This window comes from Muntiacus reevesi, chromosome 6 (genome assembly GCF_963930625.1).
Source record: "Muntiacus reevesi chromosome 6, mMunRee1.1, whole genome shotgun sequence".
Taxonomy (NCBI): Eukaryota; Metazoa; Chordata; class Mammalia; order Artiodactyla; family Cervidae; genus Muntiacus; species Muntiacus reevesi.
Window position 1 is genome coordinate 107,736,062 of NC_089254.1, and position 20,314 is coordinate 107,756,375.

Here is a 20,314-nt window from a genome sequence, read left to right on the forward strand (position 1 = left end):
CTGTGAAGGAAGCAGGCAGACAGTGAGGGAACAGAGGAGAGGCGAGTGGACAGAAGTGAGACGGTGGGACGAACCCACACAGTGAGCTACTGAAAGCCTGAAATAACTGGAGAGGCTGCGACAGCTGGAACGGTGAGAAGAGGGCGAGGAGATAACACAGATAGTTTCCAGGGGCTATAACATTCTTGACGGGTACCAGAATCATAGGGTTATTAATCATGGATACATTTCAACCCTGAATATTCATTGGAAGGACTGCTGCTGAAACTGAAGCTCCAATACTCTGGCCACCTGATTCGAAGAGCTGATTCATTGGAAAAGACCCCGAAGACGGGAAAGATTGAGGGCAGGAGGAGAAGGGGACGACAGAGGATCGGATGGTTGGATGGCATCACAGACTCAACGGACATGAGTTTGGCAAGCTCTGGGAGATGGTGAAGGACAGGGAAGTCTGCCGTGCTGCAGTCCATGGGGTGGCAAAGAGTTGGACACAACTGAGCCACTGAACAGCAACAACATCATTTACTGGAGAAAGCATTCGAGGGCTCAGATGCTTACGGCGGTGCTTGGTCTTGTCATTAAATAAGTTCTAGACATTTAACCTTGATAAAAGCAAACAGGTATGACTGATGTAATATAACATTTGAAAAGCGAACACATAATGTGACTGCTGAGCGCTAGGCGCCGCTCTCATCACTTTGCAGATACTGAATCATCCCATCCTCCCACTGCTCCCATAAAGGAACCATAAACCCTGGGTGTAGTCGCCAGAATACCGCTGAGCGCCCACGGTGCACCACGGTGTCACGGGCTGGGAAGGGGAGGAGGGATTGTGGAGAAGTACAGAAGGGCTCTGGTTTTCCCTGGTGGCTCAGACAGCGAAGAATCTGCCTGCAATGCAGGAGACCCAGCTTCGGTCCCTGGGCTGGGAAGATCCCCTGGAGAAGGGAATGGCTACCCCCTCCAATACTCCTGCCTGGAGAATGCCGTGGACGGAAGAGCCTGGTGGGTTATAGTCCACGGGGTTGCAGAGTCGGACACGACTGAGTGACTAAGCATGCGCACAGAAGGGCTTTAGGGAGGGACTCTAAGAGGGTGAGACCTGGGCTGAGCTGTGATGGTGGTGGTATGAAACAGGATGTACACAGTGGTAACGCTGGCAGCTGGAGAACATAGCGAGAGAAGGTCTCACCCTCCAAAGGATGCAAACCCTGAGTCACTGGGACTGCGAGGAGTCACAGAACAGGGGGTTGGCCAACTCTGCTTGTGGGCCCGACTTGGCCTCTTTCTGTAAACAAAGTTTGGCTGGAACGCCAGCCCTGCCAGTGGGACTGTGTTGCTGCTCTGCGGCAGCCTGGTGGGGGGGGGGGGGCGGTTTAAGGAGTACAGAGACCGAGACGGAGCCCATCTAGTTCTTGACAGAACGAGATTGCTGAGGCTGGTTCTATAGTCTGATTACTCCATCTGTGAGGCAGCAACAGCCACACTTGCGAGCTTGGCAGAAATGCAGACTCCCAGGCCCACCCCCCACTCCCCGACACAGAGAACCAGAATCTGCCTTTTGAAAAGCTCTCTCCAGAGACAGCAAGCTCTCCAGTCTCTCATGTGCATGGCTGGGAGGAGGCGGTGAGGCTGCAGATGAAAAGTCTGCGTGTATTCTATATATAGACACAGAAAAGTGGTAAAGATTTTTCCCGTAAAGGAATGGGGCTGTCAATTCATGCTCTGGAAAGGTCCTTCTGTCAGGACATGAGCGTAAGAAATGGGTGGGCAGCTAGGGTCAGAACCCAGGCAAAGGAGGACCTGAACAGCACCACAGGGGAGAATGAGGTCCAATTTGTTCTTTCTTCCCAGAAGCAAAGAATGTTTTAAGAGATGACTCCAGCTTCACTAATGTCGCCAATTTTGTTTCTAACAGAGTATCTGTTATAATCTATTAGGAAAGAGAAAAATACTTGGTAACGAAAACACTAGTAATCAAGTGTCTCCGTGTATCCCAAATGTATCTCCATCTAAGGAAAGCCTCCAGATCATAATGCACAAAGGATGACATTAGGTGAATAGAAAGGGAGCTGGAAGATTAAATGAGGATCTACTCAACAGCCATGTATTATGTAGGCTGCTAACAAGTCAGCCCACAGGATACTTAAAGGTGTAATGTGTGTTAGGACTCACTTTCCCCCCCTATAAACGTTAAGATTCTGCTTGATACTCAATTTTTTTGTATTTTGGATGAATAAGCAATCTGAAGTTCAAAAGAAACAAAGCAGTGTTTGAGACGACCACGCCAACACTATCCCTTCCAGCTTGGCTGACAGCTTCCAAGAAACTGCTATTTAACATTTTGCCTCCTTAAGAATCTAGAAAAGTTTGACAGGGTTATTTGTGGGGTTCAGCATGCTTTAAAGTAATGACAGCAATAGAGATAAAAGCAGATGGGTGAAAATGGGAAATTCCTTTCCTTAGATGCTTAGGTTTAACATTTTACATTCACTCCATTGGCAGAAACAATGCAAAAGAGAAAAGGCTTATATATCTGCTTTGAAAAATGTAATTAATAAGTCTCAAGTAAGGAAAAAAAAACCTAACCTGTGTTGAGAATTTCTATGGAAGAGTCATTGATAAAAACTTACAAAGTATATGAGTTCAGTACAATAGTAAATGGTGCTTAAAATTAACAGCAACATTTACACAGTGCTTCCTGTGAATTTACAGTGTACTAAATAGCATTATATGGACTATCTCATTTAATCCTCAAACACTCTGATATTAGCTCCTTATGAATGGGAAAACTAAGGCACAGGGAGGTTAAGTAACTTGCCCAAGGTCACACAGCTTAATAAGTTAAGACACGGATCTGAAGCTGGGCCTTATGCTTTTAACGATAACTGCGTGGGGGTGCATGTGTGCTCAGTTCATCAGTCTCTTTGCGACCCCCATGGGCTGTCGCCCGCCAGGCTCCTCTGTCCGTGGGGTTATCTCAGCAAGAATACTGGAGTGGGTTGCCATTTCCTCCTCCAGGAGATCATCCCGACTCAGGGACTGAACCCAGATATCCTGTATTGACAGGCAGGTTCTTTACCAGTGAATCACCTGGGAAGCCCCTAACTATAAGCACCTCTCTAATAGCATCAACTCGCCTTTCCTTTTGCCCCCATGTAAATCGCAAAATGATGAAAATGTAATGGACTCCCATTGTTACTAAAAGCAGGGACAAAAAAAACTCTTAGGATCTCGACATTCAAAATCTTAATGGGGGGGGGGCAGTGCCCTTTGGACAATGCCCAAAATTTGATGTGCAATACAATAAAAACGAGGAGTAGTTAGGTGGATTTGACTTAAGACACTGGACTATTTTTCAGTAAGATAGAATGAAAATTAAGTCCCAGTAAAATTCTGAAATGGATCCTGTAACTGCTTGTTAATAGTAAATATGGCTGCAGACTTTTGATGATAATTACTATGAATACACTATCTTCTGGCTAACAGGTCTGTGAAATGCAGGAACTCTAAAAGGTAAAATAAACGTAGGCCTAAAAAATTAGGCCCTGGCCTAATACTGTCGATTGAACGTTCTCATATTGGCTGAGCATGCTTATTTAAGTAATTGCCTGACTGTAAATGAACGGAAGTATTAAAGTTGGCACAAGCCACAGCATCCACATGGCACATGCTTTGTTCCCGGAGTTTTATTCCATCAATACTCTTGGAAAAAAAGAGAAGTCACTAAATGAATAATGGAAGAACACAAGGCAGTGTGGAGGTCTTTTACATTCCTCAAATTGTCCAACATCCTATACAAAGCTCTTTTTCAACTCTGAGTTCAACATTTTCCATTTTAAAAACTAATTTTACCAAAGAACAAGTGTATCCCCTCCAAATTTTCAGTTTCAAAATAAGATTCAGGTAAGAGCTGACCATATTCCATGTTAAATATTCATTTTTGCCAAAGGAAAAAAAAAATCCATCCCCTCACATTTTCACAGCTTCGAAATAACATCCAAGTAAGAAGAAGAAAGGCGAAAAGGAGCCAGGAAGATGAAAAAGTGAGTGAGAGAAGAGGCGACAGAAACGACGGAATGACAGGGTCACCTGAACTCAGACCCCATTCGCTGAGCCGCCTCCGGTTTTCCTATTGAACTTTCCCTATTAAGACAAGAAGACACACCCTGCTGGTGGTATTTTCACAAGTACAGATAGGGAAGCCGTGTGTGTTATTTAAAGGTACGAACCATACACATAATTTGGGGCGACTTCCCTGCGTACCGTGGCATTATAAACAATCACGACTGCATGTCACCTTGCTCTCAGCCGAGTCCAGCTCGTAAGGACAAAAGGACCGACCATCCGTTCCGAGGGCCGGGCTGCGGGCTCCCCTTGGAACCAGCTCGATTACGCCTCTGAGAGGCACCGCGGCCGCTGCAGACGCGCTCCGCCGGCCCCGCGTCTCCCTCGCCGGCCCCCGCCGAGGCTGGACGGGCGGTGGGCGGCGGGGACCCGCGGCCTCCGGGGCTGAGACCCAGCTGTCCCCGCGCCCCGGCCTCTCCCGGCCCCCGGCGGAGGCGCGATCCAGCGGCGGGCGGTGGGCGGTGGGCGGGGGGGGGCACTCACCTTCTTCTTCCAACTCGAATTTCTCCAGCATGCCGGCTTCCGCGGGTCCCGGGGCCGCCGCCAGCGCCGCCTGAGGAGGAGGAGGACGACACGGATCAGCATGCGCTCGGCGGCGCTCGTCCCCGGCCGCGCGGGCGGGGGCGCGCGGGGGCGGAGGGCGGGGGTGCAGGGAGACTGGGGCGCGGCGGGGCCGCGGGGGGCCGCAGGGCCGCGGTACGGCGGCGGGGCCGCGGGGGCGGGGCCGCGGGGGCGGGGCCGGGGGCGGGGCCGGGCCGCAGGGCCGCGGTACCCTGAAGAGGCCGCGAGGGCGGGGCCTCAGGGGCGGGGCCGGGACGCGAAGCCCGGACGCTGGGGGCCGCAGGGCCGCGGTACGGCAGCGGGGGCGGGCCGCACGGGGCGGACAGCAGGGGCGGGGTCAGGGGCGGGGCCGGGACGCGGTACGGCGGCGGGGGGCGGGGCCGGGGCGGGGCTAGAGGGCGGGGCCGCAGCACAACGGCAGTGCCTCGGGGCGGGGCCTAGGCCGCAGGGGCGGGGCCAGGGGCGGGGCCGGAACGCGGCGGGCCGCGGGGCCGCTGTACCGCGGCGCGGGGGCGCGGGGGCGCGGGGGCGCGGCCTGGGTGGGCGCGGGAGTGGGTGGGGGCGGGGCCGCGGGGCCGGGGGTGGGCTCTGCTGCCCCGCCGGGCGCTCCGGCCTCACTCGGCGCCGGGTCGACCCGAGAAGGGGGCCCCCAGCGCAGCTGGCAGGACTGGGGTGGGTCGGGGGTGGCAGAGCGCTGCCCAGCTCGCGGGGCCCGGCAGGGAACCGGCGGCGCAGTCCAGTTCCCCCTCCCCGGCCCAGTCCCCCCCTCCCCGCCCCAGGCCGGCAGCGGCCTGACCTGCCGCCCCGCCATCCCGAGTGGAACGGCCCACTCTTGCTCCCCGCCCCCTCCGCGCGTTGGTACGGACCGGCGAGAGGGAACCGTGGGAAGAGGACCCCGGGGGACCGGGGCTGGTCCGCGCCAGGGCGGTGGGGGCGCCCCACTCCGGCCGCCGGGGCCGCCGACCCGCCTTTCGCCGAGGCCGTTCTTCTCGTCCTCGGCCTGTCCTCCCACCCCCTCGCTCACACCCGCTCACCTTCCCCCAGCCACCCACCGAAGCGCGTCCCCGCAGGTTTAACCTGCGCAGGTGTGGTCTCGGCCGGCCCGGGGGTGGGGCCCGAGGGGTGCGGAGCCAGGTGGGGGTGCGGTGGGCGGGGCGATGTGCCCGGGAGAGGGTGATGGAGCCTGCGAGACCCCAGGGGAGATGACATCGCAGACCGGGGCGGAGGGCGGTGTGAATGAGGGCGTGCTTGCTTGCTTTTCTTTTAAATTTTAGCCCGACGTCCGGCGTGCAGTCCATGGGGTAGCGAGGAGTCGGAGACAGCAAAAAAGCCCATCCCTTTTCCCCCTATTAAAATTTTTGTTCCCTGGGATACACGTATTGTAGATGCACTGTTGCTATCACTTTTACCCGGCCATGAAACTCTTGCTTCCTCTCTTCGTAGCTAATTCTCTTTTTTGGGGAGCCAGTGCCAAAAAGTACATAAAATTCTAAATCTGGCTCTGGCCACTTCTGTTACCCTGGATCTGGGTATCTGAGACTCTCCGATCACCAGCTCAGGTTGGCAGGCAGCGGGGCAGGGCAGCCGAGAGCTTCCTGGAAGAGCAGGGTAGCCAAATAGGCGTCAGGCACCCCTCTCCTGTGTTACAGGCAATGACTGCCCCAGGTGCAAGGCCCTTAGCTCACTGCAGAGTGCAAGCACCGTGATAAAGAGATTAGCTCGCCAACGCTGATTAAGGCTCCACCCCCACCCCCCCAAGGAACTTGGTTCTGTCATTATTGCAAGCCTAGCCTGGAGGAGGAAGTACTCATATCTTTATGCCTTCTTTTTGCTCAGTCATCTCAGTTGGGCCAATTTAAGTCTTTTTTTGTTTTCTTGCCACACCCTGTAGCACGTGGGATCTTAGTTCCCTGACCAGGAATTGAACCTACACCCCCTGCATTGGAAGCTTGATGTCTTAACCAGTGGATCCCCCTATGTCCTACCAATCTCTTAGTCTTAATCTTTGTCTTTAAAAATGTGGGGGGAGGAAAAGAAAAATAATTTTGTAAGAGGTGGTAAAAACCCTTTGCTGGGTCATGCTTAACAGCAAAAGACTGAATGCTTCCTCTCTAAGTTCAGAAGAAGATAAGGATGTCTGCTTTCACACTGTTCTTATTCAACCGGAAGTTCCAGCCAGTACAATACGGCAAGAAAAAATAAAAGACATACAAGTTGGAAAGGAAGAAATAAAACCATCGCTACTTGCAGGTATGATTGTCTGCATAGAAAGTCCCAAGGAATCTACTAATTAAAAAACCTCCCACAAAACCCCCAAAACACCAAAACTGGAACTAATGAGTTCAGCAAGGTTACAGGATACAAGATCAATACATAAAAGTCAATCATATTTGTGTATGCTGACAATGAACATGGGGAAACTGGTATTAAAAGTAATATTATTGGGACTTCCCTGGTGGCCCAGTACCTAAGACTCTGCATTCCCAATGCAGGTAGAACTAGATCCCGGGACAGGGAACTAAATCCCCCACAACATGTCCCAACTAAACACTCGACATGTTGCCACACGGGAGACTGAAGATCCCTCGTGCCACAGCTAGGACCCAGCGCAGCTAAATAAATAAATATTAAAAGAAAAACCAACATTATTTACGATCACCACAAAGAAAATTAAATACTTAGGTATTCACTTGGGAGAACATGTCACAAGATCTGTATACTGAAAATTACAGTGTGTGGATGAAAGAATACTGAAATAAGTGGAGAGGTACTTCATGGATCGGAAAACTCAGCATAGTAAAGACATCATTTCTCTCTCCAGACTGATCTCCAGGTTGAATGCAATACCCATCAAAATCCCAACCAGGTTTTTCATAGACAAGCCAAGCTTCTAAAATTTACACGGAAAGGCAAAGTTAAAATAGGCCTGAAAGAGAAGAATTGAAGTGGGAAGAGTCACTCTATGGATATTAAAGCTTACGACAGGGTCTTCCCTAGTGGTCCAGTGGCTAAGACACTTGGTTTCCAATCCAGGGGGTTCCAGGTTCAATCCCTGGTCAGGGAGCTAGGCCCCACATGCTGCAACTGAGTTTGCATACCACAACTAAAGATTTCACAAGCCACAGCAAAGATCAGAGAGCCCACGTATGCAGCACAGACCCGGTGCAGCCAAACAGATAATTATTAGTACAAAAAATAAAGCTTACCACAGCACTACGGTAATCAAGACTGTGTGGTTTTGGCAGGGAGAGAGACACAATGATCAATAGAAACAAGTAGAGAATCCAGAAATAGATCCACATAAATACTGCAAATCGATGTATGATAAAGATGCAAAGACAATGATGCTGGAGCAATTGGACATCAACAGGCAAAAAACCCTAATGTAAGCCTCACACCTTATACAAAAATGAGCTAAAATTGGATCAAGGACTTATAAATATGTAATACTATGAAACTTTTAGGAAAGAAATAGGAGAAAGCCTTTGGGACCTATTGATAAACAGTTAGATCTGACATCAAAAGCATGAGCCGTAAAATAAAAAATCAATGAATTGGACCTCATTAAAATTTAAAATGTTTGCCCCGTGACAGAGCCTGTTGAGAGGATAAAAAGACAAGCTACAGAGTGGGAGAAAAAGATTTTCAGACCACAAAGCCAACAAATGACCAGTATTTGGAATATGTAAAGAACTCTCAAAAGGCAATAGCAGAAAAAGAAAACAATCCAGTCAGAACATAGGCAAAAGATACAAAGAGACATTTCACTGAAAAAGATGTATAGATGGCAAAAAAGCACATGAAAGTAATAAGGCCGGCATCATTAGCCATTAAGGGAAATGCTAATCAAAACCACAATAAGCTATCACCTCACACCTGTTAAGACTGGTCAAAATAAAAATGGTGGTCACACCAAATGCCAGTGAGGATTCAGAGAAACAGAATCTCTTGTGTGCTGCTGTGGGGATGCAAAATCATACCACTCTGGGAAACAATTTGGCAGTTCTTTAAGGAAATAACCTCCCAACTGTCATATGATAGATACATCAATGGCATTCTTGGGCATTTATCCTGGGGGAAACAAAACATGTTTACACAAAAACCTATGTATGCATGTTCAAAACAGCATCATTCCTCTCAGCCAAAACTGGAAATTAAAGATGTGGTTCAACAATGTTACATCTACACAGTGGAGTACTACTCAGCAATAAAAAGCAATCAACTATTGATACATACAGCCACTTGCATGAATGTCCAGGCAAGTATCTCAGTGAAAAAAGCCAGTTCTTAAAGGCTTCCCTGGTGGCTCAGATGGTAAAAGCATCTGCCTACAATGCGGGAGACTTGGGTTCAATCCCTGGGTCGGGGAGATCCTCTGGAGAAGGAAATGGCAACCCACTCCAGTACTCTTGCCTGGAAAATCCCATGGATGGAGGAGCGTGGTAGGCTACCATCCATGGGGTCGCAAAGAGTTGGACACGACTGAGCTACTTCACTGTCACTTTCAAAGATTATATACTGTACGATTCCATTTGTATAATGTTCTTGAAATGACAAAGTGACAGAAATGGAGAACAGATTAGTAAATGCTAGGGGTCAGGGATTGGGGTGGGGGAACAGAGGTACCTGTGGCCATAAAAGTGATGATAGAACTGTTCTGCTTCTTAACTGTATCAAAGTCAATATCCTGCTTGCATCAGTAAGTCAGTTCAGTTGCTCAGTCATGTCTGACTCTTTGCGACCCCATTGACTGCAGCACGCCAGGCCTCCCTGTCCATCACCAACTCCCGGAGTTTACCCAAACTCATGTCCATTGAGTCGGTGATGCCATCCAACCATCTCATGCTCTGCCGTTCCCTTCTCCTCCTGCCTCCAATCTTTGCCAGCATCAGGTTCTTTTCAAATGAGTCAGCTCTTTGCATCAGGTGGCCAAAGTATTAGAGTTTCAGCTTCAGCAGCAGTCCTTCCAGTGAACACCCAGGACTGATTTCCTTTAGGATGGACTGGTTGGATCTCCTTGCAGTCCAAGGGACTCTCAAGAGTCTTCTCCAGCATCACAGTTCAAAAGCGTCAATTCTTCAGCACTCAGCTTTCTTCATAGTCCAACTCTCACATCCATACATGACAACTGGAAAAACCATAGCTTTGACTAGATGGACCTTTGTGGGCAGAGTAATGTCTCTGCTTTTTAATATGCTGTCTAGGTTGGTCATAACTTTCCTTCCAAGGAGTAAGGAAAGTCTTGTTATTTCATGGCTGCAATCACCATCTGCAGTGATTTTGGAGCCCCCAAATATAGAGTCTGCCACTGTTTCCACTGTTTCTCATCTATTTGCTATGAAATGATGGGACCGGATGCAGATCTTTGTTTTTTGAATGCTGAGCTTTAAGCTAACTTTTTCACTCTCCTCTTTCACGTTCAAGAGGCTCTTTAGTTCTTCAGTTTCTGCCATAAGGGTGGTGTTATCTGCATATCTGAGATCTGCTTGTGATATATTATATTTTCTCCCACAAGTCAAGCCAAGCTGATTTAATTGTGTGGAGGAAATGACAATTGGGGTTCATATAGAAAACAATCTTTATTGAGGACTTCCCTGGTGGTACAGTAGATAAGACTCTGCCTTCCAATACAGGGGACATGGGTTTGATCCCTGGTCCAGGAAGATTCCACATGCCGGGGAGCAACTTAAGTTCTCAAGCCCAAACTACTGAGCCCATGTGCTGCGCGCAACTGTGGAAGCGCGAGCGCCCTAGAGCCAGCAAGTCGCATCCACTGAGCCCAAGTGCTTACAGCCTGTGCTCCACAACAAGAGAAGCCACTGCAGTGAGAAGCCCGGGCCCCACAGCTTTAGGGTAGCCCCCACTTGCCACAACTAGAGAAAGCGTGCGTGCAGCAACAAAAACCCCAACCAAAATTTAAATGAATAAATAAGTATAAAAGGAAGAAAATGCTATAAAAATCTTATTGGGATATGAGTCACGTACCATAAAATATGATCAGTACATGCACAGGGTTGTACAAGCATCTGTTTGCAACACTTTCATTAACCCAAAGGCAAACCCTGTACCCATTACTGTCTTTAATCTCCTTAACCCCCACGCCCAGTCCTAGGCAACCACTAATCTCTTTTCTGACTCTCTAGATTAGCCTATTCTGGACATTTTACATAAGTGGAATCATATAATATGCGTTTGTCTCTGACTTCTTCCACTCAGCATAATGCATTCAAGATTCATCCATGTTGTAAGATTTTTATCAACACTTAATTTCTTTTTATTGCTGAATCATATTCCATCGAATGGATAGACTACCTTTTATTTATCCATTCATTAGTTGCTGGATATTTGGGTGATAATATGAATATTGCTTCTATAGACATGTACCATGTACATGTACCACTCATGTACCATGGTTTGTGTGGATGTACATGTTCATTTCTGTTAGGTGTAGATCTGGGAATGGAATTTCTGGGTCATAGGCAACTCTATATTTAACATTTTGAGAAACCACCAAACCGTTTTCCACAGTGACTGCACCTTTTTGCATTTTCATCAGGATTGTACGAAGGTTCCGATTTGTCCTGTCCTGTAGATTTTGCAAGATGTTACACTGGGGGACACTAGGTGACGGGCACGCAGGATCTCTCTATTATCTGTTACAACTGCACGTGAATCCACAACGATCTCAAAATAAATTTAATTAAAAAAAAGTTTGGTAGTACCTAGTGGAGATGTCAATCGTCCTGATTTTGGAAAAGTCTACATTTCAATTTCCTGCAGGCTGTTTGGCATACTTAAAAAAAAAATCCCTCATTGATATTCAGTAGGAGTGTCATCAATTTCCCTGAAATCCTGACAAATTGTTTACTGGGAGGCAGAACTGCACAGCCAGTGGGAGTACAAATTTCTGGATGCTGTGAACTCCGCAAAACTGGTCCTCAGACCCAAAAGTCCTGTGCCTGTCGACATGTGTGGAGAATAGAGATGGAGACAAATTAATGTGAGTCTCTTACTTTTATTGCACTTGATAGTGGGGGTACAGGAGTAGACGAAAATAAAAATGTCTCTATCGAATACGCGAGTGAGGCTGAATTTATTTCCACAGGTTATTTTTTCACTTTGTAAGACATCTCACGCTTTCTTCCTTTGAAAGTCATGCAGTTAGAGGATACCAAAGGAGGCAGATGACTCTGTTTTATGACACACAAGGTCAATTTCAGGGAGTTGAAGGCCCCAGACGCTTTTCAGATGTGCATGGATATGTTGACAGGCTGAAATGAGTGATGGATGGGTTCGGACAGATCATCTGAAGTTGGTGGTCGTCGGCTGCCCTTTCAATGGTGATGTTTTCTTAAAGTCTCAACAGACTTACACGCCAGACTTAATTTTAGCTATTTCAGGCTGGCAGGGAAGCCAGGGGCGGAGGAGAGCTGAGAGGGAGGGCTTGGGCCATGTTGCGCATGCAAAGAAAAGGGGCTCGGACTGATGCGACGTCATACCTGGTGCCTCTCATGCTAGGGAGGCGCCGGTTTCCCTCTGTAGACCTCACGTAGATTTGTGGTATTTCTACCATCCGCTTCTGCGGCCAGTCTGGGCTTACTGGACTTCAGTGCAATGGGAGGGAGCGGAGGTGAATTTTACTGAAAGAATGACTGAGAAACGTGGAGCCCTTACAAGTGTGACTTTTTGGTTGCTGCAAAATGCTAAGTTATTAAGGACCATCTTGCATAACTGCGCCCAGTGTTTTGAATGATTGTTGGAAGGGCAAACGCCAGCCTGGAAACTCAATCATAAAACAACGGCCAAAATAGCTTTCCTGTATGCAATGAGGTCGGATGTGAGTTCACTTTGCATTTTAAAAAAAAGTCCTAAATAGCTACTGCAAGAAATCAATCAACCTTAAATACTGGATAAGGAGTTCTTGAATAATTTAGCAGCTTCGATGTTTCTCCCCTGCTGTCTTCCGTGAGTTCTGCTTTTCGGCAAAGACATCCTCCGTGTGGAAGCAAAGGGGGCGGGAGATGCAGTGAACCCTCTTCTACTTCCCACTCTGCGCTCCCTAGCCAGACCTCACCCCTACTCCTGTGCCGCTGGCCTTCAAGCCTCAGCCACAAGCCCTCAGTTCTCCTGAGCTCCAGACTGCCTCCTGGTCATCTGCGTTTTAATCTTCTACAGGCAATTCAAACTCATCCATCTCAAACGGTCCCTGGGTCCTCTCACTTTGTCTCAGCATCCTTGGAGGCTGTGCCAGGTGTCTCTGTCTCCATCACACTCCTCAGCTCTGGTTTCTCCCGTCTCATCCTTTTCTAGTCCCTTCCCTACCCTGGAGCCAGGGCTCCTTTTAAACACAGACTTGTTCTTGTTACTCTCTTTAGAACCACCCAGTGACTCTCAGGACCCTTTAGGGATGTAGTGCAACTCCCCAGCCCTGAGCAGGACCTGGTCATTTTATTTCTTCGCCTTCTCTGGCCAAGCTCCTCTGCGTCCCCTACACTGGAGCCCCAAGTCTTGAATATTCTGCCCCCCTTTCCTACTTCTGCCACTTCTGCCACTGCTCACTCCTTTATGAGTCTTAATGATGAGAAAAACTTTTTGGTCATATTAAGAACTAGTCCAGGAAAAAAAAAAGATGCTAAAAGTATATACTTTTTGGATCTTCGCTGGTGGTGCAGTGGCTAAGACTGCACTCCCAATGCAGAGGGCTGGGGTTCGATCCCACATGCTGCAACTAAGACCCGGTGCAGTCAAATAAATAAATACTTAAAAATGGAAACAGTGGTCCCGTGCTTAGGAGACTCTGTGCTTTCACTACCTGGGCCCAGGGTTTGATCCCTGGTCGGGGAACTAATAAGACCCTGCAAGGTATGGGGCAGGGCCAAAATACATACATACATACATACATACATACATACATATATATATATCAACCCTCATACTCCTCAGAGGTTTTATCATTTGGTTCTATTTTTCTCTGGGATCTTAATTTAAGAAAATTTCCATTAGGAGTTTTTCTTTGGAAAAAAGTGATCTAAAATAAATTCAAGGTTTGCCTATTAAAAAAAAGAGAAGAATGAGTCTTAAGAAGGCGGCTCAGGTTTCGCCAGGAAGCCTTTCTTGATTCTTGACCTCTTCTAACAGCTTACCTGGTGAATTGCTTGTCTGAACCCACGGGCTTCCATAAGGCACGTAGCATGAGGCTCGGATTCACTTTTCCGTCCTCCCCTAAATCCCATAAACTCTTTGAAGGGGAAAAAATGACCCTGTTTGATTTTATATCGTCTGTGCCTGACACATAGTAGGCACTGCAAAAATACTTAGGTGAAATGAATTGTTCGTTATTAGCAAATCCATTGAAAACATGGTGGGTGAGCAGATGATTTTAACAGCATAAATGGGCTCAGAGGTGATTTACTTCCACTCACTCTTGCTTCTCCGGGACCTCATTTCTGTTTAGAAATAATTACACCCACTTGCCCTTGAGCGTCGGAGCTGGTATTTTGAGGAAAAGAAAGTGACTGCGCTAAGAAACAGGGGGAGCATTTTTATTTTAATAGACTCTGTCTGAGGACTAGAGGTCGTGGACAGCACATCCTGCTTTGGATACCGCTGGAGAGCTTTGCCAGCTCTTACCATCTCTCTACAATTTTAGTTTCTCTTGAGTAAGAACAATTGATTTTTTAAAGTGCTGTAGAAATTTGACAAAAACTGAAACTACTTAACTGTTAAAAACTGAGTAAAAACTCAAATTATTTATATCTTAAAATATAAGATATTTACTTATAAAATAAAAATAAAAACTGATACATTAAATAAAAAACTGATAAATAAAAACAAACTATTTATATCTTAAAATATAAGATATTTAACACCATAACTATTAATCCTTCTGACCGATTTTAATCATTATATTTGGGAGAAAGGTTTTGTTCCTTTCAACAGTTTTCTAAATAACAATTTCAGATAGTATAAAGTTGGTTCCTTCCTAACATTTATTTGATATCCTTTAAAGAGCATTTATTTCACAGAGTCGTTTCAGAGAGTATGGTAACCAATTTCTACAGTTCAATAAGTCAGCTCAAAACTGTTTCAAAGGAGGTATCATTAAATAAGAGATGAAGAGGGACTTCCTGATGGTCCAGTGGCTAAAACTCTGCACTCTCAATACAGACGGCCCATGTCTCATCCCTGGTCAGGGAACTAGACCCCATCTGTTGCAATGAAGACCCCATATGGTGCAACTAAGACCTGGTGCAGTCAAATAAATAAATAAAAATAAATATTTAACAAACAAAGAGATGAAGAAAACAGACTAAACCAAAAAAAAAAAAAAATCCTTTTTGTCTGGCTTCTGTTAAATTTTCTTCTAATTTCCAAAAAATAGACAATGTTAAGATTTTGAAGATAGTCATTCAGCCAAGAACCACAAAAGGTGAGTCAGTTAAATATCTGGTGTGATGAGAAATTCACATCAAAGATATGATGTAAGTAAGATGATATGATATGAAGATGATATGATGATATCAAAGACATGAAGTAAGAACCCTAAACATATATAGGTTTAATCTGTCTAATCTTCAAATTCTGGATCTGTGGAACTCATTACTCAGTGTCTAGAATATGCATTTCTTTCTCCTTTCACAAATAAATCCAAATTAATTTTCTTATTTTGGTAATTGAAATCTTATCAAGTTTGTGTTTAACAGGACTTACTGGGGAACTAAACACCTTCTATTACGTTGACAACTCTTATTATCCCATAATATCCCATAATTAGCAAATTAAAAAAATAAGTATTGCTCAGCCAATTCAATTAACCTTTCGGTTCTTCAAGCCGTAAACTTTGAAATCTCTATTTCAAAACAAATAGAAATTTATATTCCTCTTATAAAGCAATCCCTCAAATGATATTAAGTCTTTCTTCATTGTTCTCTGCTCTCTCCCCTACAATTATTAACCCTTCTGAGAACAGACTACTGTTAATCGTTTTTCCAGCTCTTTGTATCCCCTTTTCATGGAAACTCTGGCCAGAGACTGGTGGAAAGTTACAGAAGTGATTGAGACTACTTCCATTTTTGTTCCGTTTTGGTGTATGTTAAGGGATCAAGAGGAAAGTTAAAGGGACCTGTTCCTGCTCTGCGGCACCCTCTCCGCTCGACCCCCGGGAACTGTGTGATCTTCTTTTTCACTCTCTTTGGTGCTGTGTAGCCGATGAGGATGAACCGGGTACACAGAGCCAGCTAAATACACGTGTAGGACCTCTGGGTGTCAAGCTTTTGAGAAAGACTTTTACATCTGCTTTTTACTGTGACATAATTTACCGGTGATAAACTGCATCCATGTTCAACTGTGTCAACCTGAAACCAGTACTACAATCAAGATACAACACATTTTTATTACCCCCCACCAAAGTTTCCTGGTGCTCCTTTGTGGTTCATCCCTATTTTTGTCCACAGCTTCAGCAACTAGTGATCTACTTTTTGTTACTATAGCTATTTTCTAGAATTTTATAGACATGGAATCATAGAGTACACACTCTTCTGCACCTGGCTTATTTCATTTAGCATGATGATTTTGAGATTCATTCACACTGTTCAGTGTATCAGTAGTTTTTTCTTTTTTATTGCTGAGTAGTATTCCATTGTATGTACGGATGTGCCATATTTTGCATCACCATTCACTTGTTTGATGGACATTTGGGAAACTTCTAAATTTTGACCATTGTGAATAAAAATGCTATGAAGATACATGGTCAAGTCTTTGTGTGGACACATTTTCATGTCTCTTGAATTAACAGTAAAGAGTAGAATGACTGGACATATGGTTAGCCTTAAAATATTTTTTTATTTTTAGTTATTCTAGTGGGTGTATAATGGTTTCTTACATTGTGGTTTTAATTTGCATTTCCTTGAGGACTACTTATATCTTGTTTATTGAGCATTCATAGATCTTCTTTTGTGAAGTGACTATACAAATCTTTTGCCCATTTTTAAAACTGGATTTTTTGGGTACATGTTGGGTTGTGTGAATGTGGCATAGAGACTCTTTTTTGCATAGTACATCTGTTTAATTATATTAGGACTGTTCATGCAATACCTGCCTCAATAATTTCACTCAGATAATAAAAAATAATGGCATAATGATAGTTTAAAGCTGGTTCAATTATATGATTTTATAAGCTTATTTACTAAGAGTGAAAACAGAAGAGTATTAAAAATAGATAAAAAGATAACATGTGTCACAGTTCTTAATGTTTCTGGAACTGTTGGAAAGACCCTGGTCCTTCTTCCCCATGAGTGTGAACTGGACCTAGTGGCTTGCTTCTCATAGAACACAGCAAGATGATGGGCTATCATGTCCATTATGAGGCTACATAAGACTATGGCTTCTCTTGTACTAGTAGACGCACTCCTTCCCCAGCAAGCCTTCAGATGACACCTCAGCCCTGGCTGACGTCTTGACTGAAGTTTCATAAAAGACCTGGAGGCAGGTGACCCAACTAAGCTGTGCCTGACCTTCTGACCCATAGAAAGTGTGAGAGCATAAATACGTGCTTTAAACTGATTAATCGGTGGTACGTTATGCACCAACAGATGATGCAACAAGTTTTTAAAAATATAGTTAGGATTCAAGTTCTTTGTCAGATACATGCATTGTGAACATTTCATTCCATTCTGTGGCTTGTGTTTTCATGCTCCTACCATATTTTTCAAAGAGCAAAATTTAAAATTTTGATGAGATCCAATCCATCCTTTTATGATTCATGCTTTTCATGTCCTATTTAAGAAATCTTTGCCTCCTCCAACACTGTGACGATTTTCTCTAGTGTTTCCTCCTAGAGACTTTACATCTTTTTTTTTTTAAACTTTACATTTTGACTTTGACGTTAGGTCAATGATCTGTGTTAGTTTAATTTTGTATTATGATGTGTGGTAAGGTTAAATTCTTTTTTCCCATACGGATCTCCAGTTGTTCCACAATGCTTACTAAAAAGACTTTATTTTCCCCATTGAACTGCCTTAGCACCTTTATCTAAAATCAGCTAACCACATCACAGTAGCCAAGACATGGAAGCAATCTAAATGTCCATCAACATACGAAAGCATGAAGAAGATGTAGTACACACACACACACACACACACACACACACACACACACACCATGGAATACTTCTCAGCCATCGGCTTCCTCAGTGGCTCAGTGGTAAAGAATCTGACTGCAATGCAGATGCTGGAGACATGGGCTTGATCCCTGGGTTGGGAAGATCCCTGGAGGAGGGCATGGCAACCCACTCCACTATTCTTGCCTGGAGAATGTCATGGACAGAGGAGCTCGACAGGCTACAGTTTATGGAGTCACAAAGAGTTGGACATGACTGAAGCGACTGACCATGCATGCATGCACTTCTCAGCCATAAAAAAGAAGCACTGCCATTTGCCACAAACATGGATGGACCTAGAGATTATCATACTAAGTGAAATAAGTCAGAGAAAGATAAATATCATATGACAACCGCTTGTACATGAAATCTAAAATATGACACAAATGAACCTATCTATGAAACAGGAATAGACTCATACGCATAGAGAACAGACTTGTGGTTTCCAGAGGGAGGGGAGATGAGGGAGGGAAGGATTGGGAGTTTGGGATTAACAGATGCCAACTATTATACATAGAATGGATAAACAACAAGGTCCATGTATAGCACATGGAACTCTATTCAATATCCTGTGATAAACCATAGTGGAAAAGAAAATGAAAAGGAGTGTATATGTATATATAAGTAAATGACTTTGCTACAGCAGAACAAGATTGTAAATTGTTATTACTTATAAAGTGTATTATTCATATACTGATTCTTACCTAAATATATCATCTTATGTTTCTTTATTCAAAAAAGACATTTCTGTTATTCTGCATGACATTATGTATGTAACCTATACACGTATACATGTAAGGTCTAAGTATTACATATGTAATGACATGCATGAATATATATGTGTATATATGTGTATGTGTGTATTCCCCAGCTTAGCCTCAATTGTTGGCAATGTGTAGCCCTCAGTGTGTGGTGGACTGTACTAAACTGTAGTGGGTACTGTTGGTTGCCTAGTTGGTGTCCAGAATACCCCACTAATTTGTCACAGTGTATACCGTTTCTTTATATGAGTCATGATGGTGACTCAATCCCGGACTAAAGGAAAGGACTTAAGGTTGGAGAGACCAGCACCCACACACACATGTTCATGTCCCCATCCACCCCTATTCCTGCCACAGACAGCTTGGAACCCTGACTGCTACTGAGGACCAGTCTGCAGAGGAAGCCAGTGCTGGGAGAAAGTGCTTCGGTCCTTGGCGACATCACTGAGCTGGCCTGTGTCCCACCTTGCCTGGGGCCTGTCCCACCTCTGGATCTGTAATATGAGGCAATAGACGTCTTTGTCCTCCAACTCAGTCTGAGTTGGAATTTTCTGTTCCTTTGCAGCCAAAACATTCTAGGTGATATTTGGTTATTATATTAGATACAGGCCCTGCCCTCAGGAGATGACATTCTAATTCAGTAAAGATTATTTCTAATTGTTCACTGTACATTTCTGCATATGTAACAGTGTAAAAACCTTACAGAGTACTTTAGCAACTGCTAGTGGACACAAATACTAAGAAGGAAGGAAATACTTGAGAGGCAGTCTTCCCAAAGAGATGCTATTTGGGAGGGGGCATGCCATGCGGCATGTGGGATCTAAGATCTACCTTAGTTCCCCAGCTAGGGGTCGAACCCAGGCACCCTGCACTGGAAACTCGGAAGCTTAGCCACTGGGCCACCATGGAAGTCCCTAAAGGGATGCACCGAGGCGGATGTTGCCGGAAGCAGGGAAAGGAGAGCCTCTCAGAGGACGGCCGCGGCAGGGCCCAAGCGCCCTGAAGGGAAAGACCTGCAGGACGCAGCAGGCCAGCAGTATTCAGTGGGGTAGAGTGTTGATCAGGGGCCCCATTGCTCAGATGGTAAATAATCCGCCTGCAATGCAGGAGACCCGCGTCCGATCCCTGGGCCAGGAAGACCCCCTGGAGAAGGGAATGGCCACCCACTCTTGCCTGGAGAATCCCATGGACAGAGGAGCCTGGCGGGCTACAGTCCACGGGGTCCCAAAGAGTCAGACACAATTGAGCAACTAACACTTTCACTTTCACAGATGATTTACAACGTTGGGTCAGTTTTAGGTATACAGCAAAGTGATTTAGTTATACAAACACACACACACACACATATTGGTTCTTCTTTAGATTCTTTTCTAAGTTATTACAAGACATGGCGTATAGTTCCCTGTACTGTAGAGGAGGTCTTTGTAGAGGGTGGGGTGTCCTTGCAGAGAAGTTAAAGAAAGATCAGTAGAGACCATGAGAAGCTAAGGGGTGAAATCAGATTTCAAATGTAGGCTCTAAGGAGTGAATGTCAATCTCCTCAAACTGTTCTTGGTGCTATGAAAAGATTTTAATATCTCTGTGGAGTGGAGAGGGTTGGATAGGGGAGGAGGGGAACCAGCAGGAAAATTTCAGATGTCTGTACAATGAAGAAATTCAGCAAGTCTGAGGAGTAGCACAGAGATAAAAATAGTTTGGGCTTGGTATT

General features: G+C 45.4%; 1 protein-coding gene across 5 annotated transcripts in view; it reads right to left on the bottom strand.

Moving 5' to 3' along the window:
* The window catches only part of PRKAG2 (protein kinase AMP-activated non-catalytic subunit gamma 2), a 292,846-nt gene that overhangs the window by 56,550 nt on the left and 215,982 nt on the right, over positions 1-20,314 (bottom strand). For 4 of the 5 annotated variants that reach the window (XM_065939488.1, XM_065939487.1, XM_065939489.1 and 1 more), the window contains one exon: positions 4,612-4,681. In XM_065939488.1, coding sequence (XP_065795560.1) covers positions 4,612-4,681 — 70 coding nt within the window. Of the gene's footprint in view, positions 1-4,611; positions 4,782-20,314 lie in introns of those variants that run through there. The other variant, XM_065939491.1, reaches the window with a different exon arrangement.